At 43.9% G+C, this 24497-nt stretch overlaps 1 protein-coding gene across 6 annotated transcripts in view; it reads left to right on the forward strand.

Moving 5' to 3' along the window:
* The window catches only part of LRIG2 (leucine rich repeats and immunoglobulin like domains 2), a 68929-nt gene extending 57217 nt beyond the window's left edge, over nt 1–11712 (forward strand). For 5 of the 6 annotated variants that reach the window (XM_045033303.1, XM_003990477.6, XM_045033302.1 and 2 more), the window contains 4 exons: nt 860–1309; nt 2348–2497; nt 4142–4432; nt 6628–11712. In XM_045033303.1, coding sequence (XP_044889238.1) covers nt 860–1309; nt 2348–2497; nt 4142–4432; nt 6628–6854 — 1118 coding nt within the window. In that variant the 3' untranslated portion in view covers nt 6855–11712. The remainder of the gene's footprint in view (nt 1–859; nt 1310–2347; nt 2498–4141; nt 4433–6627) is intronic. The other variant, XM_045033301.1, reaches the window with a different exon arrangement.
* The last annotated feature ends 12785 nt before the right edge of the window (nt 11713–24497 follow it).

Consider the following 24497-nt stretch of genomic DNA (forward strand, 5'->3'; position numbering starts at 1 on the left):
ATTTTCACGTAGTTATGTATACCTACTTCTTTCCTCTTTAAAATTTTTTTTTTTCAACGTTTATTTATTTTTGGGACAGAGAGAGACAGAGCATGAATGGGGGAGGGGCAGAGAGAGAGGGAGACATAGAATCGGAAACAGGCTCCAGGCTCTGAGCCATCAGCCCAGAGCCCGACGTGGGGCTCGAACTCACGGACCGCGAGATCGTGACCTGGCTGAAGTCGGACGCTTAACCGACTGCGCCACCCAGGCGCCCCTACTCTTAAATATTGTGTCAAAAGGGTTACTCTGTCATTAAGTCTTGAAAAAATACCATGTGGCTATACTATACTCACTCATTTTCCCGCTAGATTTAAAGATCTTTTTCTTTTGGGGCGTCTGGGTGGCTCAGTCGGTTGAGCGTCCGACCTCGGCTCGGGTCATGATCTCACAGTTTGTGAGTTCAAGCCCCACATCAGGCTCTGTGCTGACAGCTCAGAGCCTGCATGGAGCCTGCTTCAGATTCTGTGTCTCCCTGTCTCTCTGCCCCTCCCCAGCTCACACTCTGTCTCTCTCTCTCTCAAAAATAAACATTAAAAAAAATTTCTTTTTAAAAAAGATCTCTTTCTTTTATGTTTAAAAATTGCACCAATTTCATAATAAACATCTTTGTGTATAAATCTTTGACTTCCTTGCCTAGGATAGCTTGCCCAAGGTAGAATTAGTGATTTTTGAGGCTTTTGCTTTTCTGGAACATGAACTTCAATCCTCCTACGGGCATATGAAAGTGCTTACTTCATTAACACCTCATTTGTCTAATTCAGTAGAAATCAATAAATAAAATTGTTTAACATGATTCTTTTGTACATCTTTCTGTAAGAGACACCCTCATTTATCAGACCCCTGGAGGACAAGACAGTAACCCGAGGTGAAACTGCGGTATTACAGTGCATAGCGGGAGGAAGTCCTGCTCCTCGCCTCAACTGGACCAAAGATGATGGGCCACTGCTGGTGACAGAACGGCACTTCTTTGCTGCAGCCAACCAGCTTCTCATCATTGTAGATGCTGGCCTGGAAGATGCTGGAAAATATACCTGCATCATGTCTAACACCCTTGGAACAGAACGTGGTCACATTTACCTCAATGTCATTTCATCCCCCAATTGTGACTCTTCCCAGAGTAGCATTGGGCATGAAGACGATGGCTGGACCACAGTTGGCATTGTCATCATTGTTGTGGTCTGCTGTGTTGTGGGCACCTCTTTGATCTGGGTCATTGTTATTTACCACATGAGAAGGAAGAATGAAGACTATAGTATCACAAACACAGGTGAGTGGTACCAGTTAACACCAATGGCTTGTACTTGAGTCAGGAACATAATGTAGGATTTGTCGTAAAATATAAAAAGCTATGGAGCTTTGATACTTTACATGTGGTAGAAGGAAGAGTTTCTTTCTTAAAGTGTCCACTTCCTCCATATAATAGAACCTTTCTGATTAATAATTTTAAGAATTTGTAGATACTCCCCCAAGACTTTGCTCTCATAAACACATTACAGGTACACCTTCTTTCTTTTTTTTTTTTTTTAATTTTTTTTTTTCAACGTTTATTTATTTTTGGGACAGAGAGAGACAGAGCATGAACAGGTGAGGGGCAGAGAGAGAGGGAGACACAGAATCGGAAACAGGCTCCAGGCTCTGAGCCATCAGCCCAGAGCCCGACGTGGGGCTCGAACTCACGGACCGCGAGATCGTGACCTGGCTGAAGTCGGACACCTTCTTTCTTTAATGCCAAGGGCTCATTTCCATCATAGCTTCCCTTTGGGAAAGAGTGGAGCTCTTATGACTGGGATCAGCCTTTCCCACCCCTCCCCCGGAAATCCTGAAAGAGAAGAGGCTCAGTCAGATAGATGGTGAAAGTTTGCCTATGGATAAGATTTCAGACTTCAGGTTCTGCTTCTTTTAGTAATACTTTTTTTTTTTTGATGTTTATTTATTTTGAGAGAGAGAGCACGTGCACACATGAGCGGGGAAGGGGCAGAGAGAGAGAATCCATGCAGGCTCTGCACTCTCAGTGCATAGCCCAATGTAGGGCTCGATCCCACGAACTGTGATCTCATGACTTGAGCTGAAATCAGGAGTAGGATGCTTAATTGACTGAGCCACCAAGGCGCCCCTTAAAATGAAGCTTTGAAAAGAATTTTAGTGAGAAATAGTTTAGGGGAAAATTCTAAGAGCTGTCGAGTTCCTAGGTACATAGCATTTTCCTGGCCAAGAGTATCAAAGTGAACACATTTGCACAGTGTCTTCTGAGTGTTGGCTTCAGTCACCTAACTTTATTTGAGAGTTATAGATGTCTCTTTTACAGAGGAGCTTAATCTGCCTGCAGACATTCCCAGCTACTTGTCTTCCCAAGGAACACTGTCGGAGCCACAGGAAGGCTACAGTAACTCTGAGGCAGGCAGTCATCAGCAACTTATGCCTCCCACCAGTGGATATTTACACAAAGGCACTGATGGTAATGACTCTTTGTTGTATATGCTTACAATTTCAGCTTATTCTGTTGAGTTTAGTTTTCAGTGTACCGTTTTCCCCATTAACCTGAGGCAACATTTTAAAAGTAAGATACTCACGGAAAACATTTGGCTGCATGCAAAATAGGATGGAAATTGACTGGAAATTGATTGGATGGAAATCTTAACAGAGAAGAAAAACCATCTGACAGAAAGGAGAAACACATCCCAAATCAAGGGATTGATGTACACAGCAAAGGCTCCCAAACCAAAGTAGGAGATGCTCTAGAAACTTTTCTCGGGTGTCTGATCCTTTAAGGCATGAGCACTCTTCAGACCGTATCCAGGGAGGTTTGGGTCTCCTGCTGGCAGGTTGATACTAAAGTTTGAAGGGCAGTGATGATTATCAGCATATGTTGGAGAACAGCAGAGAGATACAACATGTTCCCTAGTTAAATGAATCCCACTTCTCAATACTACTTCTCTCCCTCGCTCCACCCTTCCTGCAGGGAGTGACAGAGCTCAGGGAGATGAATTAAGGGATAGAGGAATTGGGTTTGATTCCTAGTTTCTCTTTCCAGCTCTGGGACCACGAACAAGTTACTTAAATCTGAGCTTTGTAACTTTCTCATTTTTAAAATAAATAAGCAATATCTTATAAAGCACTTCTCTCAAGATTTTCATAGATCCTTTCAACAAATCTGTGTAGTTCTTCAAGTATTGTTCAAATGAAAGGCCTATTCTATTTGTACAGAGATTGTTTAGGCCGAGGGTTAACAGAATTTCTCGGTTTAATCGATAAATTGGATTTTGTTTTGGCTTTCCATGGAAAGGGGGCTACTGCTAGCATTTAAAAGCATCTTTAAATGTCTCTACTCTTTGAAATTGGTGGGCAATAACACTGCTTTCTGGGCTAAACTAAATTACTTCTAGGTCTCTTCCAGTTCTAACACTGTTGCCTGGTCAAGAACAATTACTTGTTCTTTATTTCTCACTCTCTTTCCTGTCTTTCATCAGTTTTCAAAACACATAACTGGCCAGGGAGCTCATTATTAAACTTTACTTCTGCCAAACACGTGTGTATCAGGCAGGACTCTTGACCATCAGAGGCCTTCTCGAGGGGTACTTTTAGTAATGAGTGTTGCTTAACTCCCTGATGGCGCGAAAGGGATGTGGGTTTTTGTGAAGTCATCATAACTCCTTGTTCTCTGCTTTAGTTTGCTTAACTCAAACATGTGACTTACAGCACAGTGCAGCCTTATCTTGGCCCTTGATTTGGGCCTGACCTGTACAGGCTGCACAGAGATGGTTTAACCTAGCATTCAAGAGCATGGGCTCTGGAGCCAGAGTGCCTGAGTTCAGATTTTACCTCCTTACCATAACAAGGTGGAGGCATCTGTGAGCAAGTTACCTCATTTCTCTGTGTTACAGTTACCCCATCTGTTAAATGGGGATAACCATAGTACCTACCTCATAGGGAGGTTGTGAGGATTAAATTAGTTAATTCACAGAAAGACTGTGAAACGGTGTATTGAATAAGTGCTGAATCAGTGCCAACTATGATGATAATGATGGCGGCTGGTGAAGGAAACTGGTTATTGGCAAAGCTGATTCCTTAACTGAAGGATTCTTTCCTTTGTTGTCGTCAGGTGGCACTGGCACCCGGGTTATTTGCTCCGATTGTTACGACAATGCCAACATCTACTCCAGGACCCGAGAATACTGTCCGTACACCTATATTGCCGAGGAGGATGTTCTGGATCACACGCTGTCCGGCCTCATGGTCCAGATGCCCAAAGAAACATATTTGGCACATGCTCCCCAAGATGCCCCTATCCTGGAGAGCCTGGTGTCATCAGCAGACAGAGAGTTGGCCGCCTTTCCCGCCAACCATGAGAGGATAAATGAGAAGAAACTTCCCTCCACACAGATGAACAGTGGTAAAGGGCACAGCGTTTTTTGTTTCTTTTGCTTTGTTTTTACCCTCCCCTACTTGATTTTTCCTTCTGATTTGACAGGAAGCAAGCCAATTGGTATAATGTAGTAACGAGCTACTATTAGCTGGTGTAAACTGGAGCCAGAGATTTTTAGAGATAAGGGTTACAAAGAAGTCTGTATCTGTAGGGTGGAAACAGCTTTTGTGGGAGTATCAAGGTCACACTCCTAAAGCTTCAGAAGCCGTACAGAGAAAGCTTCTAAAAGGGGTCATATGGGTGTTAATTGTTTCTTCCATCTTTATGTAAATAATGGAGATTGGAAATGCTAAGGATATAATCTGGGCATAATTCGGTGGAGGTTTTTATGGAGAAGATTTAAAAATGTTTTGGTCACTGTTCTCTCAGGTAAACATCGAATGCCAGGATCACTTAGCTGGTGCTGTGGGGTGTTACGATCCAGGGCCATAAGTGAGGAGGCAAGTTTGGGGATAGTGTCTGCTGGCCCACATGGCCTGGGAAAAGAAGTATATGTTACATTGTACAGATGAGGCATTTGCTGACAACTCTTTCTAGACCATGAAGGGCCCTCCTTAGCATGTCTTCCTGTCCCTCCAGGCTTTTCATCAACTGTCACCCTCTTGTCAACCTGAAATGGAAGAGCACAGGAAATTGGGGGGGGGGGGGGACTATAGGTACATCCTGGGGTGGGTCTGGTGGGAGTAAATGATCTGACATGGGACTTTTAAGATACATGCTCTGTTCTTTTTTTTTTTTTTTTTTTTAAGTTCTTATTTTTAGCAGTACATTTTTTCTTAAGTTTGTTTATTTATTTTGAGAGGGAAGGGCGTGGCAGAGAGAGGGAGAGAAAGAATCTCAAGCAGGCTCTGCATTGTCAGCACAGAGCCTGAAGCAAGTCTCGATCTCACGAACCAGGAGATCATGACCTGAGCCAAAGTCAAGAGTAGGACGCTTAACCGACTGAGCCACCCAGGAGCCCCTGAATTTTGAATAAATATATAATAATTAATTAAGAAAGCCTCTCCAAAGATTTCTAAAGAGAATACAAGTCAGAGAAGAGTATATTGTCACTGAAGTTCAGTGCCCATGTTAGAAGTGTGCCAACGGTAAATCCATGTTCCTGTGTCTTGAAAGAGGTACACACATATGAAAAAATTTTAGTAAAAGCAAAAATGCAGTGCATCTTTTTCCTAACTTTGGGGACATCTTATTGTTAAGCTGGTCTGTAAGTGAGGAAGTGTGCAAATAAATGGTGCCCTGCTCATTCCTAAGTGGGGTGTTCTAGCTCCTTCCCACTCAAAGTGTGGTGTCAGCTTCGGCATCACCTAGGAGCTTTTAGAAATGCAGACCGAGGTTCCCACCCCAGACCCAGTGAACCAGAGTCTTTATTTTAACAAGATCCCCAGGTTATTTGTATGCATATTAAAGCTTAAAAAGCCCTGTGCTGGTCTACTTTTCCCTTGGGTTTTGTTTTTATTTCTGAGTGTTTGTTTCCAGAATGTTTTGCTAACTTTTTCCAAAATGCATCCCCATGAAGTTAATATAACTTTCAGCAACTGATATTTGGGGAAAGAGTTCACCACTGCAGTAGATAAGGTGAATGAGAAATGCGTATTTTTGAAACCACAAAGTACAGATAATCTGATTTAAAATTGCTGCTTTGGGTTATTATTTTGTTGTTAGAATTATTGGCATGCTAGAAGCTGGAGGGAAGTGGTTGTTTATTTTTAAAATATTTTTTTTTAACATGGGCATCTGTTATTTAAAGATGTAATGGCTGCATTGAATGAGCGATTTTTGTCTGTGTGTCATGCAACTTTCACGACAATATGGATGCTATTTTAGTCTGTTTCCATGTGTCTAAAGCATTTTATTTTTAAATTTTTGTAGCGGCAGAACCACTAATAATAGATGAAAGGAGAGGACATAGCTCCTGGTTTCAGTAAATAATTGGTGAAGTTTGTTGGGTAGAAGGGCTTGAAAGACCATGGTTCCCGTTTCTATTTTGTTTTCTTTTGTTAATTGTTGCTAAGAAGATGGCAAGTATACATTTGCTCTCAGTGTCCTTATTCAGGAATATTGAGCATCTTTTTTTGGAGGATTTGGGTAGAAGAAAATTAAGTTTTAGACCATTCGTTTTGAACTTCCATTTGCCACTGATTATTGTCTTTCATTGTCAGAAACATTGCAGCGGCCTCTGTGGAGCGCAAGCAAAGAACGAGGCCTGCCTCATCCTCCCTTTTCCCAGCAGCCGGTAATTGAGTCACCGCAACTCCATCAGAGCGAGGGTCTGGCGGAGAGTGGTCCAGACTGTTCCACATCCTCCATGCCCTGTCAGAGGTTGCACGACCACGCTTTTGACTTTAGTAGGACTCGGAACATTCAAGACGGTTGTGAGGGCACATGAAACCCACTCCAGGATGAAATCTGGGCAAAGACTCAAGGTAATTAATTTTGTATTTACTACCTCAGAGTTCAGAAGAAACCCCGAAGTCAGCATTTGCTTTCCCTATCTGCAGTTACATCTGACCACACCAAGGTGGGCCGGGCATTTGTTTGGGCTTATACCTGATGAAGAAGGGGTAATGGCTGACAGAAATGGGTACATCTAATAAAACACATGCAGCACGGGCAGAGGAAAATACAGGACAAATGTGCCTCCTGATGGTTCCACGGGGATGTGCCCAGCTGTGCATTGCCTATTAGGAAGAGTCTCATTGCTGCTTAACATGCTGGATTGTCTCAACCTGCGGAATGATTCTAAGAAAACATCACTGTTCTGTTTTGTCTTCCAAGGAATACAAATAACTTTGGAGCCCTCTGGGAAGTGTGTCTGGGATTCTTCAGTGGTTTTAAGCATATAGTTGAGACTGGGCTTTGATATTCAAGGTCTTTGATAAGAATCCCAGGCATGACCAACTGTTACCATGTCAGTGGGTGTTGTATTCTTGTGAATCTTTTTTTTTTTTTTTGTCCCTATTGCCCAGGGATCTTATTGTAAATACATGTGCATTTATAAATAATTTTTGTATTCATTGACCATATGTGTTGGCTTTATTGTAAATATTTTTGATATGCCAAAATTATATATAATATCCAGTTATAATATTGACAGCAGCTTCTCAGACCACAGATTTTGTATAACTCGGTTTAGCGAACCTAAAGACTTTGCTTAAAGTTTTAAAAATGTATTTGTTAAGAAGTATATGTACAGAGGCAGGGTACCTAGTGATTGCGTACACACAAAACACGATCTTGGTGTAATTAACCACTTTCTTCATACCTAAAAGTTCATACATCTAGTCATTTGCCATCTGTTTACGAATGCCGGGTAATAGTACCTTTCTAAGCATAAAAAGACTCGAAAGACTAGCAGTCTTGTTATAGCCGTGTGCACATAGACAAAGGAAATTTTCTTTTGGGAATATCTTCTTTCAGCAAAGTACGTTGTTGACGAGGAAACCAAAGATTGCTTCTTTTCTATTTGTTTGTTTTTTTTAAATAATATCTCTTCTACCAATGCACAGTATATCTTAAGAAGGGAAGAGTGCTTTTGGGAGTCATTGAATGTGCACAGATTCTTACACTATAAAGCTTTAGAGTGGTCCTTGTTTTGTACAAGTGATTATTTAAGCCAAAAAGTTCTCTTGTATTTCTGTGAAAGCAAAAAACTTTCTGTGAACAAAGGTCTTCACACTCTAATGGAATGTAACGGACCAAAGTTCTTTTTTTGTCTGTGCTTTCAGATTTTCTTACCTAGGCTGTCAGATCCTGTCCTCTAAACCTAGTGAGCACTAGTTATATCCTGGATAACTTCCATCACTGAAATGCAAATCTCTGTTTCTAAGTTACTGCGCATTTCAAGGGTTCTAAACTCACATAATATCTTCGCTTTTTGCCAGAAAGTTGAATTGCACATGGTTTTCAATCCTCAGTTTTTTTCTCCCATAGACAGCAGCACCTCTTTAGCTGTTTCTCCTGCCAAGCCTTTCTCTCTTTCCTTTTTAAACTGTCAACCTCTGTTCATTTTTACTTTGAACTTCTTAAATATCACCATTTTTCTCTCCTTCCAGTTTGTGACTCCTCTTCTTCCTTACCAGCGTGCACTGTGATCTGTACGGGACTGACTTACAGTCAGGACCTGGATTTTGTTCCCAGCTCTGCTCCTTACTGGCTGTGCAGTCGGGGGCGAGTCTCTTCACTTCCAGCCTGATTTTCTCGCTTATGAAATGAGGGCATTCTGCTAGCTAGTCCAAAGCCCTTTCCAGCTGTAACGTCCTATGAATCTGTGATCCCTCCAGGAGCCAAGGAGGATTAGGCTACTCCAATAAAAAGCTGCTTTCATGGGACGTTTGTTAGAGTAACAGGGGTGGTGTTGCTTCCTCTGACTTGAGCCAGACTCCCTTCCTCCATAGCAGGGGTGACAGCGTAAGAAATACTCACAACTAGAAGAAACACTCTGCTTTGAACCAGTCTCAGCAAACAAAGAGTCTTGACTCGATGGAAGCCACCAACTGCTCTCTCGAGCAGCAGCTCTGAAGGCTAGTGCCCCAGCACACCACAGCATCAGAGTCTGTTGAGGCCGCACTGTGGCTGATTTGTGGCTAGTTCATGACTCCCTCACCTTTCTAGTGTATTCAAGGTTACCCTGTCACTACCCTGAACTCCCACTCAGAATCTGGCAGACTTTCTTGAGTGTAAAGGTGTAGTTATAGCAAGACTGTTAAGGGTGACAGGACCAACAAACAGGCTGCGAACCAGTGTTCTAGAAAACTTCGAAGACAAGAGTGCTGCCTCTGCCCTGGCAATGGTCCTACTACTTCTAGGACTGGTCTGGTCTCCTGAACAGCCAGCTTCACCCTTACATCACCTCAAACAGCTGAGATGTCCTCCTAGATACTCCTAGCTTGCCTAAATAACCAAAAAAAAAAAAACGAGTCAAGAATTTGTTTAAATATCAAGAGCCTTACCCATGGTCTTAAAAAATAATAATAAATTTAATAAATTCTAATCTTAGGAAAAGAAATTCCTGAAATTTTTCATTATTGCATATGCTTTTGACCAAGAAGTGATTTAACCCTTACCCGTAGACAGGGTTAGTGGCTCATCAGTGTTTCCTCCCAGCATGTAAGGTCTGCCTAATGCCTCTTGAATCAGGGATGTTGCAAAGCCAAGCAAGTCAAAATGCGGAGAGAAATACTCTCTTGCCCCTCACCCAGTTATCACCCTGTATCAGTAGGGATACCTAAGTCCTCTTAATTTGTGCCCCTCTTAGACTGATTCTTTAAGTCTATCTGGAAGAAGAAATGGCATCTTTCTTTAACTCCATGCCTTCCTGGCACATGGTCTACACCTAAGCCATTGGCTTTCTGTCATTCAGCAGCTTCTAAAGTGCTTTCCCTAGTGTGCAAGTTACTCTGTGGGATACAAAGTATCAGAAACCCTCTAATGTGCCATCTCAGAGTGTTTTATGTGTATTTTTCTGAAAGGTAACTTTAATATTTAAAAAGAGTTGCCTTCACACTGCCTGTTGGTGGGTTGTAAAAGGAACATTAAGATATTGAGCAACTTAGACTCTTACCCATTTTCCTAAGAGATGGGAGATGCGATAAGTCTTTAATTACTTAAAGTTTTGCCATGAAATAGGATTAAATTCACTCTTTTTATTCCTGAGGACCGGGGTCGTATCTGCCCCCATTCTGTGGGGCAGAAGTTACAGGGAAGTGCAGTATACACTTGCCAGTAATTCTATATTAACTAATTCTCTAACAAATTTGTCTAGTAATTGGAATAATCAGCGTTTTGTGGGAAAAGTACACTCAGAAGCCAAATAATCATCGGTTCGTAGCATTGAAGAAATTTCTACATTGAGAATGGGAATATGGGCGAGATGACTGTTAGATCTCTCTCAATTTTATCATTGGAAATTTCCAGAAGCAATCTGACAGTCTTAAAACTTTTTCCTTCAAAGTCTTTTATATACAGTAAGTATAGAGCACTGAAGACATTTTTTTCAACTAAAGGGTTTTGGGTTGACATAAGGAGCCTGTTCTGTGCTAATGGCTGAAACCATGAAACTCTGGGCTTATTCTGCAGAAATCTATAACTAGTTACTAACACAAATGGCATTACCATAATAAAAACTTTAAAAGTCTATATAATATTATAACCGTCCTTTTTACTCTTTAATTTTATACCTGTTTCTTCTTACCAACAGGACTCCGATTGGAATGGGGTTGGAATTGTGTTCACACCCAGTATTTTACCCAAGTGTATTACAGCCTTTTCCAAAATAATTTTAATATCCACAGAAATGCTAGAAGGTAATGGAGCCACAGAGGTAAATTTACTGCCATTTTATGCTACGTGCTCCATTTCTGAGTTTGCTCCTCAGTGCAGATTACAGGGGTAATTGTGAAGCAGTTGGGCCTTACGAGGTTGTGCTGAGATTTTTGGCAACCTGTAGGGAATGTCTCATTCTTCTGTGACATGGCCTCTTTCCAGTCTGGCAGATGTTTTTCCCTCCTGCTTCTAACTTAGAACTTTTTTGTATAGAGTGCAGTCTAAACCACCATCAGTTAGCCTTAATTTTTTTTTTCTTTTTTGGACAACTGCCTGGTTTGTTGACAAAAATAACAGGTTCTGAATTAAGAGATGTATTACAAGCTGCTCTTTACAAAACAACACCCTTGAGCCCATGAATCATCTGGAGATTCTGTGAGTGATAAGAGGTCAGGGTGTGTGTGTGTCTGTGTGTGTGTGTGTGTGTGTGTGTGTGTGTGTAGTAATCTTTGGACCTGCTCCCTCAAGGTTGTGTGTTGAGTGTGTTTTAGCAATCCTAATAATCTCCACCAATGAGTGGGGTGAAGGTGAAAAATCATCTTGATTTGAGCCTGTTTTTAGATACAAAGAGTAAAGTGATCTTTTGTCAACTGTAACTATCTTGAAAGAGAAATTGATCATCAGGTGGTCAAGTGCTCTTGGAGTATCCCTTGGCTGCTTAAAGTGGCCTCTTGATCCATAGAAAGACTATTTCTACCCTCTCCTTTTCCCCCTTTATCCCACTGGAGGACATCGGTCCAAGTAACCCTGGTACTAGATGTACCTAAAGAGAGTTAAAAGCCAAGTTGGTGTTCAGTGTGATCCTTTCCTAGTATCTATTTATATTTTCTCACACATGAGAATGTATATTTTATAAAGCATGTGTTTGTTTGTCTACCTGTTTGTCTACTGTAATATGTCTTCAATAAAGCTTAAATACATTATCATTTTCTGGTCTTCTCTTGCCTGAAGTATAAGAGGGAAATGGTGCATTTTTCAGTTTGTGGTCCTTTGAGAGGGTCTCCAAATAGTTGTGCAAGTTATTGCCCCTCTCTAATTTCTGCTGTGTTTGAGTCACAGACTTTCTTGAGCCTGCCTCTGGAACACTCTGCACCCATAAGCTGCCCAAGGGCCGGGGCTCTCTGCCTCCCTCCTATTGTCCACTCTGGCATCTAGCGATGCCTGGCAGAATGGAAACACACTTCATAGTTCATAAATAAGAATGCTTCCTACACAAGGAACGATTTGAAGGCAGCATTTTCGAACTCAAAATTAGCAAAATACTTGAAGAAGGTCTGTTTTCTGGTCGGCTTCCTCACTGTACTGTGTTAGGGGCTATTTCTTTTGAGACTGTCAGAAGCCCCTCTTTTATTCCTTGAGGGCTGGACCCATCGTGCACTTCTGCTGCACTTTATGGGGCACGCTCCACAGACATCATCTATTCGAATCTCACAGAGCTTCTCTAAAATGTCGATTGGATAGATCATTTTAATCTCCATTTTTTGTAGTTAAGGAAATTGGCTTGAGATGATCATTTATACACGTCAAAACACTTTTGGGCAGTAAAGCCAGGACTTGAATCCAGATTTTCTGATACACATTCAGCATTTGCCCCACTGATACCTTCTAGCTCGGGACAGATACTGTGTCTGTAGTCTTCAGAACTATTTGAATACAAAGCCCTCTGGACATCAATAATTTCCAATATGGTGAAGTTTGGACTGGGATGTATACTGGAAGCTGATTTTTACAATATTCCTGATTAAGAAAACACTCAATTTCTTCTCTGACAAGGTGGAATGAAGGAAAATGCTATAGTTTCTTCAGTATTTTTTGTTTTGGAAGGGGATGTACTGGAGCCCAAGTAGCTGCATCCTGCTGAGTTATGCGAGAGACTTGTTCACACTCGGCTGTTTAGAAGCTTCTAACCCAGTGCTTAAGCTGCCTGTGCTGCTGGGCTAGTGGCCATGGACCAACACTTGTGTAAAGTACAGGAAGAATGAATTTCTAGAAAAATGAAGCAAGACAAAAGACAACCATAACATTTTTATTACATTATTTTATTAATTTTATTAATAATTTTATTAAATTACAGATTTAACAGACATAAAATCACTCTGTCAAACTGCTGTTAAAGTTTCTAAATGTTACTCTTGATTTCTGTGCTTTGTCATGGACCAGTAGCAAATAGTTTATGGATAGGCACTGATCTGCAGACCACTTTTACAGGAACAGTGCTGTAACCACGTAATGACATGGTTATGAGTCATGATGGGGATTGGTCTCCCTCATTTCTGGAGATTCCTTTTATTCTTACTAGTTTGAAACTGAGGACTGGGCTTCTATCCCTTGAGGCCTTCCTGACTGGAAGCAGCAATTTAAAACACCTTTTCAGCTCAGCCACCAACCCCTGCCCTAAAGTTGCTTGTTTGCATGATGGAGTGTTTTGTTTGTTTTGCTTTTTAATTTTTTTTTTAATGTTTATTTTTGAGAGGCAGCGCAAGCAGGGGAGGGGCAGAGAGAGAGAGAGAGGGAGACAATGGAATCTGAAGCAGGCGCCAGGCTCTGAGCTGTCAGCACAAAGCCCGATGTGGGGCTCGAACTCACGAACGGTGAGATCATGACCTGAGCCAAAGTCAGGATGCTTAACCAACTGAGCCACCCAGGCACCCTGCATGGTGGAGTTTTTGGTAGCATCCTGCTTATTTTCCAGTCCTGCTGTCTTTCTGGCCAACGCGCTCCCGCTGGGCTGCTTGTGACTTTTGTTATAAGGGAAACTGTCACAAGATAGGTTAAGGGGAAAAGGAAGTGCATGGGTCATCATAAGGCTAAGGGAAGAGGAAGTACATCATGCTGGGAGGGACATGGTCCGACACGGGGGATCTGATGTGGACTTGGGTAATCGCGTTAGTAAGGCTCCATTGGGGAAGTTTCAGCTGCTATTGGAGGTGTTCAGTCAACCAAGAAATATTTCTTGAAATCCCCAGGACAGAAGGTTCTCACTTTATTTAGTTCACCGACCATCACCAAGACTAGTTGCACTTTGACAAAAAGAGGCAAATAGGAAGCATTGATCACAATTATTGCCAGCAGGAAATAATGCAATAATAGCAAATACATTCTGTCTGCTACCCTTTCCAGATACTGTTAAGTGCTTTGGCCCTTGATCTTCACAACTGTCCCTTTGAGGGAGATATTCTTACTCCCAATTTACAACTTGTCCAACAAGCAACTTGTCCAAATTTATCTAATTAGCAAGCAACAGAACCAGGAGCTGAAATTAACACTGCATGATTCCAAAGCACACATTTTTTCCTTATGCCAAAGACAGGGAAAATGTGAGCTTTTATCACCTTTGTCATTTAGTCTTTGTTAGAGGCTGAACTGTGTGTCCCCCAAATTCATATGTTGCAGCCCTCAATCTCTAGTACCTCAGAGTGTGACTGGACAATCTCTTAAAGAGGTAATGAGGTTAAGATGAGACCTTTAGGGTCAGTGCTAATCCAGTATGACTGGTGTCCTTCTAAGAAGAAATGTAGGGGCACCTGAGTTGGTTAAGTGTCCGGCTATTGATTTTGGCTCAGATCATGATCTCATAGTTTGTGCTGACAGCATGCATCCTGCTTGGGATTCTCTCCCTCTCTCTCTGCATCCCCCCATCAAAAATAAGTAAACATTAAAGGAAAATAAAAGGGAAAAAATGTAATCACCAGACATGCATGTTCACCGAGGAAAGACCGTGTGAGGACGTAGCAAGAAGGCAGCCATCCGCAGGCCAACAAGAGAGAACTCAGAAGAAATCAAAGCTGCTGACACACTGCTCTTGAACTTCTAGCCCCTAGAACTGTGAAAAAAATCAACTGTTGTTTCAACCACCCAGTGTGGGGTACCTTGTTATGCCAGCCCGAGCAAACTAAGTCTTCAGTAACCCAAGCAGGTCGGCAGAATTTTGTTGTAACTCAGGCTATGTGATTTGCCTGTGGTCATGTACTCCAGAGCCCAGATTTTTTTTTTTTTTTTTTAATGTTTATTTTTGAGAGAGTGAGAGAGAGCAGGCGAGGGGCAGAGGGAGAGGGAGACACAGAATCCGAAGTAGGCTTCAGGCTCTGAGCTGTCAGCACAGAACCCGACGCGGGGCTCAAATCTATGAACTGTGACATCATGACCTGAGCCAAAGTTGGACACTTAACCAAGTGAGCCACCCAGGCTTCCCAAGAGCCCATGTTCTTTATACTGGACCACATTGTCCTCTGACCCCAGTTGGTGCTTTATATACTGAAAAGCCCTGTAGAGAAACTGGAAATGAAACCGAGGAACACTGGTTGGCGTGCTTGTAGTTCTGACGCAATGCAACGTGCACACATCACTAGCCTCACCGAAATTCAAACAAAAGGCGACCACAGCTCCGAACAGTGCTTGCCAGAACGCTAGAAACGGACGTGTGTTTACAGCGTAAGCGCAAGTAGAGTGCATCTGGGAAACAAAGAGGCAGATATTTGAAGCATTCAAGAGTAAGTGCCTTTAAGCTCCTATTTTATTCTTCTCTCACAAGAAACCAGGTTTTTAAATCAATAAGTAGAATCCCGTGTGTGGGATGACCGGCTGCTCTTGAGTTCTTTGCCAGCTCAAGTAGTTTAATTCCATGTCCCTTTTAAATGCTCCATCAAAACCAGTGCAAATTCCTCCGTCTCAGAAACAATAGGCTTGCGGTTAAGGTTAGCCGTGATCGAGGCTAGCGCGAATTATTTATTCTTTTGGGCAAGCTCCAGAGACAAGTGCACGAGTGTATGTTCTATGCCAGAAACCGTGTAGAGAGGCAGTACAATTGTCAAACAGTGAATTACTGTTGCTTCCGGGACCCTGTTCTTTATACATGGAACCTGAGGGTGGCTCAGGGACCACGCATGTATGCTTTCACTGGAAAGGAACTTCAAGGTTAAGATTCAAGTGTGCGGTGCTGAGAATTTTGGAGAAGCGCAAAATAACAATAAACAGCAGACCCGGAGAAAAAGCAATGCATCGTGCTGGCAGGACTTTTGCCTCCTGGACCCCACTCCTCCTAAGCACCAGTTTTTCCTCACAGCTTGTCTAGACCTTAGTTGCCTGTCTCACCTGCCAAATGTGTGCTATTTCCTAAAGGTCCCTTGAGCTTGAAAGACTAATACCCAGCAAGGTAAGAAGTTTGAAAAGCACCTCTTGATCTTCCCTTGTGGAAAGTCTCAGTGTTCCTTCCTTTGGGCAGCCTTAATTTAGAGAAGACCCTAGGAGCTGGCTGGGCACATTACTTTCTTCCCTCCGGGGAAGGGATTTTTTATAAAGGGAAATTCCAATTGAAAGAGGACTGATTCATTTTGCCCTGAAGTCCTTTCTTGTGTCCTAAGTTCTAGTGGATGGCAAGACCTGTTGAAATGGTTCCTGAGGGTGGCGGGAGAATTTACGAAAGGTGTAGAATTTCTTGTGTAGCCCTTGAAGGCAGGGTGTGGCTTTAGGATACCTTTGCTTTAGAAAACAAACCTGTCTGTTTTCTTTCTGTCTCTACTAAAACCTCCAGTTCTGAATGTTTCTTCCCTTATTGCTGGTCTTACCCTTCCCCCCACTCCCAGTGAGAGAGTCTGGGCAGAAGAAGCTAGAAACTGAAGTCTGGAAGCTGCCACTGTGGTGGAAATCCCCTCTTTTAGCTAGGCAGGGGCTGCAGTTTTCTGCTGGGACAGCTGGCCAGGGCATGAGGATTCCCTGTGGTCAGCCAAAATTTAATTTGAGTTTCCCTGGGCGCTCCTGCATTTACCATATGGTTTTAGAAGTCAGTGGATAGGAGCACTGGCTTTGATGTAGAACAGAGTTGGACTACAATCTTCTAATCCCTACCACTCTGACCACTTGTGGGAGTTTAAGTGAGTTCCTTAGGTTGTTTGTGAAACCAGTTTCTCCTTATCTGTAAAGTAGAAATAATCACGCCTACCTGATACCGTTGTTGAGAGGATTAGATGAGTTAATACATATAAAGTACTAAGCACAGTGCCCAGCACTGCACTCAGTAAGTTTTGGCGGCTGTTAGCTATTGTTATGGGGACTTGGGATGGAGAGCTCCATTTTCCCTTCCTTCCTTTCCCTATCCAGAACAGCACAACAGTTTCCTCAAAGAGTCATGTCAAGGGTAGCCCTGGAGATGTGGATTGCTAGCTGGATTTTATTTAGAAACCAGACACAGTCTCTTCAAATGATGATCAAGTGAAAAGTGCCCTGAGCCAGGAGTCCATTGGACCGGGATTCTGACTGGCTCTGCCACTCGCTGACCACATGATCTTGGGAAGTCACTTGACCGCTGGGTCTTAATGTTATCCACCAAAACAGAATTAGGACTGTGACCAGGTGCTCTCAAGAGGCCCCTTCCAGCTCTGAGTTTTACTGTAGTTTTTCCAGGTGCATAAACCCACCCTCACCACTGTCCCCATTGTGTATTTGTTTCTTCCAATTGTTAGTGGTTCTTCTTAACTCTTCCAAGAGGGAACTTACTTTATCCGAAGAATAATAATCACAAACACTTGCATGGGACTTTATAGGGGACAAAGTGCCCGTGTGGTTTAAATGAAGGAAGTGGGAAACAAAGGAGAAATCTTATTGTTTAATCGAGAAGTTTTGAGCCTCCCAAAAAGTATATTGTGTGAACTGACCTCCAATGAGCACTATTCCTCAATCAGGGTCTTCCTCGGGCCACAGATTCCACCCTGTAACGTAATTCTAATGATTATGTAAGAATTCTCTCCCAACAATCTGTGGCAAACTGAATTGCTTTTCAGAATATTCTCTTCGCTACTTAATATGTTGGCCTCATGCCAAGGTAGATGATGCCATTGGGAAAACTAGAAGCAGAACCCTTGGTTCAAATCTTGGCTACTTTGCTTACAGGAAAATCACTCAATTTCTTTAGGTCTCCGCTTCCTTCTCTGCAAGACAGCAGTGATAATAATACCTCAAGATCTCACATCAAGACTGTTGTGACCACCAAGTGGAATCGTTTCTACTGTGGAGAAGCAAACACTTCAGTTTCAGTCAGTCTGACTTATTTTGGAGTATGGCTTCTTCTGAGCCCTTTGGCCAGTCAGTGGACTGCACTTGTTCCATGAGGGACAGATGTAGCTTTTTTAATAGATTCAAACACCATTCTAGTTTACCCAAGGCTCCTCAGGGTTGACTCTAAAGGGTGCCCCTTGTTTGAATGGTCTTTGGCCTGAAGAGGGCCCAGCAACAGCTTGTAGGCAAAGACTTGTTGTCCTCTGAGGGCCCTCCCTGGGTACTGCACGCAGCTGCTGCCCCCAGTAGCATGAACTGTGGCTTTGTCGACAATGAGAGCTTGAAAACTTTACGTATCTTGTTTTCCAGTGATACTCAAGAATTCAACAAACCCAGTTGGTAGGAAGCTAAGTTACTGGTCTGGCAAAGGATTGAGCAGAAGAACCTAAAGTAAGAGGATTTTTTTTTTTAAATAAAATCTCCTTGCTCAGTTTGGGAGCTTGGCTTACTTTTCCTGATACTCTGCTACCATCTGGCTTGGATTTTCTTCAGGCAAAAATAACTCCATGCTGATTTTGAACTATTGGTTTATTATTGATGTCTTTATAGACTCATCCAGCTACTACTGAATAAGTATTTTTTTTAATGTTTATTTTTGAGAGAGAAAGAGCATTAGCCAAGGTGGGGGGGGGGGGTTGGCGCAGAGGGAGAGGAGGACAGAGGATCTGAAGTGGACTCTGTGCTGATAGCAGAGATCCCGACATAGGGCTCAAACCCATGAACCATGAGATCATGACCTGAGCCAAAGTCAGAGGCTTAACCGACTGAGCCACCCAGGCGCCCCAGCTATGACTGAATAAATGGCTCACAATGAAATGTGTGTCCTTGCTTGGTGTAGGGCAGCTCATTTCAGAAATGTAAGGAGAATCAGCAAACTCTCCCCAGAAGGAGGCTTTATCCACCGAAAATCCCCTTTCCCAAGCTAGCCAGAGAGTCTGAGGTTTGGGATAGGAGAAGAGGATCAGATGGGTGGGGGGCTGGGCTGCAGGGAAAACTGGAGGGGTTTCTTGCATGTTTGCTCTTGAGATCCAGATTTTAGAATATGTCAGGAACAGCGGCGTCACACAGGTCCCTGGCCACAGAGGAAATCCCGTCCCAGTGACAAGCCAAGACATCTCAGCCCTTGACTGTCTCATCAGTTAACCATGGGAGGCTGGCAAAGGGACTGATGGGATCCTCTTCAGGGTCCGCTGCCATTTCTTGCCTTTTGAGCATCTTTTTTTTCCCTTTATCCTGCTGAGGCAGATTGTGAAACACCTACACATTCGTTTGAACCAGAACTGGCCTCCAGGGGGCGCTTCAGTACAGCGAACGGCAGCTGCTGGCAGCACCTCCGGCGATATCCTTATATAAGGGGGATTCACGGAAATCAGGCTTCTCTAGCTGCACGATACAGGGAAGATCTGGCCTTTGTCACTGTTCAAGCTAGGACCCTGAAAAGGTCAGGGGGCGCAGGGGCCTGCAAAAGCTCCTGGCTCCAAGCAAAGGAACATACATAGGTTTAGGCTCTGGCCGGGACGGAGCCCAGAGCAGCTTGGCCAGGGCAGCAAGGTTTGGGCTTGGCCTGCTGGGATAACGAGCCCAGTGCTTCAGGCTGCGTCTTCTTACATCCAGGAGGCCTTGCCCAGGCTCACAGCCCCAGACGAGGCACTTAGATTGGCCGGCAGCCTGCCCAAGATCTGCAGACATGGTAGATAGCACCTGGGTTTAAATCCTCTCCCTCTGCTCCCCCACACACCTCATTCTCGCCCTCTCCTATTTACAAAGCACTTTTTCTTGTGTGATCTCATTTGCTGCTCACAAATTCCCCGGGAGGACGGACAGGGTGGGGCCCTCCCTTGCTCTCAGGAGCCCTGGGAGGACACAGTGCATCATGAAGATCCCCTTCCTGGTCTGTCTCTCCCAGCAAATCTCAAGTTCCCTGGGGGCAACTACTGAATTCAATGTGGTGGTTTCAGGGCTTAGTGCTAGGTGCTTGGCATGCTGGAGGTGTTCAAAATTGTTTACTGAATGAATAAATATATATGTTTAATTTTTTTAATGTTTGTTTATTTCTGAGAGAGAGACAGAGTGTGAGCAGGGGGGAGGGCAGAGAGAGAGGGAGACACAGAATCTGAATCTGAAGCAGACTCCGGACTCCGAGCTGTCAGCACAGAGCCGAATGCGGGGCTTGAACCCACAAACTGTGAGATCGTGACCTGAGCCAAAGTCAGACGCTTAACCGACTGAGTCACTCAGGTGCCCCTGAATGAATAAATATTTACGGATGAAAAAAACCTAGTCCAGGGACAGTACGTGGTAGAGTCCAGTGTAGAAGTCAGAGCTTCAGGCTTCTGGGATCAGAGACACGGTTGTACTCGGTGCTAATGACATTGTGTGGTTTTTCAGTCAGCCGTAGAGTTTGCTAGTACATAAAGGGACCCATGCAGACCTGTCTTCATGTCCGGCACTCAAGAACCTGAGAGCTGTACTCTGGGTCAGGCGCCAGGGCTCCAGTTTGCTGTCTGTCAGATGGACTTGGGATGTGAGTGGGTCTGGGGGCGGGGCCAGCCTTTAAGAAGCCTTCCTCAAAAGTATGGGGGAGGGATGGTAGGTACCCCGTGCTCCCAGCTATCAAAACCTTGCTGTCTTTAACTGCTAGACAGTCTGAGGGGTAAAAAGCTCATCCAGATGTCCACTCTACCTGACTCCAAACCATGAATTAGCACTCTGTTGTTTATTTAAATGTACATATTTCAGGTAGCTTAGGACTCTGCAAGGAGACTACATAGATTTAAATCCTAGCTCCCCCCCACTTTTTAGCTGTTGGCCTTGGGCAAGACAGTAACCTCTTTGTCCCTCGATTTCTCATCTTTTAAGTGATGATAGTAAGAGTATTTTTTTTTAACTTTTTAAAAGATGTTTATTTATTTTTGAGAGAGAGAGAGAGAGAGCAGGGAGACACAGAATCTGAAGCAGGATCCAGGCTCTGAGCTATCAGCACAGAGCCCTATGCGGGGCTCAAACCCACGAACTACAAGATCATGACCTGAGCCTAAGTCGGACATTAAACCGACTCAGCCACTCAGGCGCCCCTAAGAGTATTTGATTCATACAGCTACTTTAGGGATTTAGGGAACTGATATGTATTATAACAATTAAAACAGTACCTGGCAATAATTAAAGGCTCTAGGAAGTGTTCCACTGATCTCTCTATAGCATCCTGGATTTGAGAACTGGCTTGTGTTCACCCTCTGGGAGCTCTTCATGATTTTGTAGCATTCCTTGGAATTCCTGCTTTTTAGCTTCCAGGCTCTCAATTTTCTCCCACACAGTTACAGCTCTTTGGAGGTCTAAAGAAGAGAGGAAACAACTTGAAATGCATTTTTCTGCTGATCAGAGCAGTGGCATTATCTTTGTTTAATGTACAGCCTCTCCTGGTGGCTCCAGTCAGAGTTCAAGTGCTTTCTTTTCTACAGCAGTGCTCACCACATAGCACATAGTAGGTGTTTCATAAATGCTTATGGCAGGAAGGAAGGAAGGAAGGAAGGAAGGAAGGAAGGAAGGAAGATACAGAGAATAATATTCGCACAGAGTGCTTTATACAGACAAGGTCCCTGTGGAATTCACACTTGTCCCCTAAGACCTACTGACTAAGCATGAAAATCACCAAAGAAATGTGATCAGCTTGGCAGAGAAGGAGGGCGGGGGACGAGAGAGGAGAAACTGGAGCGGCTTGTTATCTGACCGAAGATACCAGTCTTTCCACTGTACATGGTTCCATTGCTGATGGTTGCATCAGCTCAGGCCAAGATGAAACCCTTTCTGCCGCTCTGGGACATGGAGGGCATCTCCAATTGCTGTCTGCCCCAGAGAGTTGTTTTTCTAGGGGTAGTTCGTCCTTTGTCTTGTAGCCTAGCCTCTCTGGTGCCCTTCTTTATGTCTAGAGACCAGCCAGCTCACCAGACACCTCTGTGGGGTTTGGCAAGAGAAAGAGATGGGAGGTGGACAATGCTTCAGGACAATTCTTCAGTGGAAGGCTTTCTGACCTTGGCAATCTTATTCCAATTCTTAGGCCAGATTAGACTCCTAATAGATCCTCACCCACAACACAGATCCTCTAGCCTGAAAGGCTTAGAGTAGATGGAGTGTAACTAGAGACTACTCTAGTTTGAGGTTCCGTGAGGGACTTGAAATTGAAACTCAACAGAGCTTTTCTAGTAAACACCCTCACTATTTAATCAGCTAGGTCGTTGATGGTAAGTAGGACTGTCTCAACTGGCATGCCAACTCTGATTGATGGATGATACCTGCCTGGGGAATTGCGTTGGAGAGGGATTCTGAATCTACACCATCACACCTGGGGCTTAGGACCAAGTGCTGTGATCAATCAACAATGTCTGTCAGAGATGCAGGAAAGGGAGTGGCCCCAGGAGAGGTAGACACTTACCTGCTTGGGTTGCTAATGAGAAGCGGAGGCTGTTTATTTGGAAGTTGGGAAAACAAAGATGGTTGAATGGTCAAATATGCTCATTTAAGTAAATCAAGACAGACGTCGAGCAATTCAACTTTTGGGGGGAAATGTGGTACCATCTCAGGAAGGAAGGCAAAGAAGGAATAAGGGTGGGGACAGACTAGTGTTCTGGTTTCCCTGCCTCTGTAGAACCCTGACAGTATTCAAAAACGGTCAGGTGGAGAGATAACTGGCATGACAACATTCGATGGTGGTTCTGAGTTGGAGTTCGAGACCCGAGCAGATTCTAGACTAGAGAGTCAAGTCATTGACAAGCAGATGGAAAAGCATAGAGAGTGTCTCTCAAATGGAGGACCATGAATCACTTACTGTCCATGAGCTGTTGTGGGTCTTTTGCCTTGAAAAATAAGCAGGGGTACAGAGAGAGAGTTCCACGGTATACAAGTTTGGGAAACCCCTATCAAGAAAATTTTAAGGAGTTAACTGTAGCCCAAGGTGGCTCTTGGCCAGAGGAGGTTATAGAAGAGAAATGTAATAAGCTATGAAAGCAAAAATGTCTGTTGGTTTCGGCTCTGAAAGGCCTTGAGACAGTCTGAGGCGTTAGGTTTTGGTTGGAGATGTGGACGGTTGTGTGCTAGAGACATAATGCAATCAAAGTTGGGGTTAGGGAAATAACTGCTGATACTGTGAAGAAAAGATTGAAGAAAGGAGAGCTAAGAAACTGTTACATGGTCCAAACAAGAGGTTTTAACACGCTGACCGAGGGCAGTAGCGATGGGAATGGAAAGGGAGGGCCAGAGTCAAGAGCCATCTCACCGGTGGTATTGGCAGGACCAGGCTGGCTTCAAGTAGCCCTCAAGTTCATGAAGCGCTGTGCTCAAGGACACCGACCAGAACTTTCCTGTAATCATGAGAGTGAACCCCACAGAGTGGGAGGTAGAATGCTGAGATGGAGTGTTTGATTAGGCAGAAAGTAAAACTTCTTGCTGCTAGAGCCGGTTAAACCCTGGAAGAGCCCCAAGGGCACTAGCTTGACTCTTGTGGAGCTCTCTCACCGGCCCCATCCTGCTCCCGGAGAGTCTGTAATTACTATTAGCACGTGAATATCTGAGGGGCCTTAGAGCTCAGCTAGTCAGAGGCTTTCAAATCTGACTGAACCTCAAGATCCTCCAAAGAGGGGCGCCTCGGGGGCTCAGTGAGTTGAGCGTCTGACTCTTGGTTTCGGCTCAGGTCATGATCTCACTGTTGGTGGGTTTGAGACCCATGTGGGGCTCTGAGCTGATGGTGCAGAGCCTGCTTGGGATTCTCTCTCTCCCTCTCTCTCTCTCTCTCAAAATAAGTAAATAAACTTGAAAAAAAAAATTAAAAAAAAGATCCTCCAAAGAACTCATTGAAATTCAGATTCTCATTCTCCATTTCTAGAGACTTGGATTCAATTGGTAGAGCCTGGGAATCTGCATTTTACGATGTCCTGAAGTGGTTCTGATATCAAACTTAGGAAATATTTAGTCCCGTCCCTGCATTTGACAGGTGAGTGAACTGAGGCCCACATTGGAGCCAGGGTTTGCCCAAGGCCCTTGCACAAGGGCACCAGTTAGTGGCAGGGCTGGGACTAGTCCCCAGGCTCAGGCCTCCTCTGGCACATCATGGACCAGTACTTGGTCCCATTGCTTGGCTCTAGGCTGAGAGCTATACAGCGATTAAATGGTTCACACGGTTCTCCTATCGCCCACACTGTGCGGTCCTCCAGGAGACATGTTGCTTACGTCTAGGACATACACAGAAGCATGTTGAGGGTAATAATAATAATAATGATAATAGCAGCTAACATTTACTGTGTGCCAGGCATTGCTCCAAGCACTTTACATGTCGAACTCTTTTAATCCTCACATTAACCCATGAGGTGAATATTTTCCCTGTTTTAGAGAAGAGGAAACTGAGGCACAGGGAAGCTAAGAGGGCAAGGAGCTACTTTGACCATGTCACGTTCAGGTGATTGTTTTCCTTCCTTGGGCCACTCTGAGCCTCTACTTCCTTTATTCCACACATTTAGAGCTGGTTCCTTCCCCTCCACACCACCCTCATCGTCAGCCCAGGGAGCCACTCAGAACTGAGCCGGGGGAGGTGGGTGGTTTGGCCACAGCGTCTCCCCCAGTGCCAAGCTCCACTATAGACCTCCCTTTACTGAGGCCAGTGAGCCTGGAG

The sequence above is a fragment of the Felis catus genome, chromosome C1, assembly GCF_018350175.1.
Source record: "Felis catus isolate Fca126 chromosome C1, F.catus_Fca126_mat1.0, whole genome shotgun sequence".
Lineage (NCBI taxonomy): Eukaryota > Metazoa > Chordata > Mammalia > Carnivora > Felidae > Felis > Felis catus.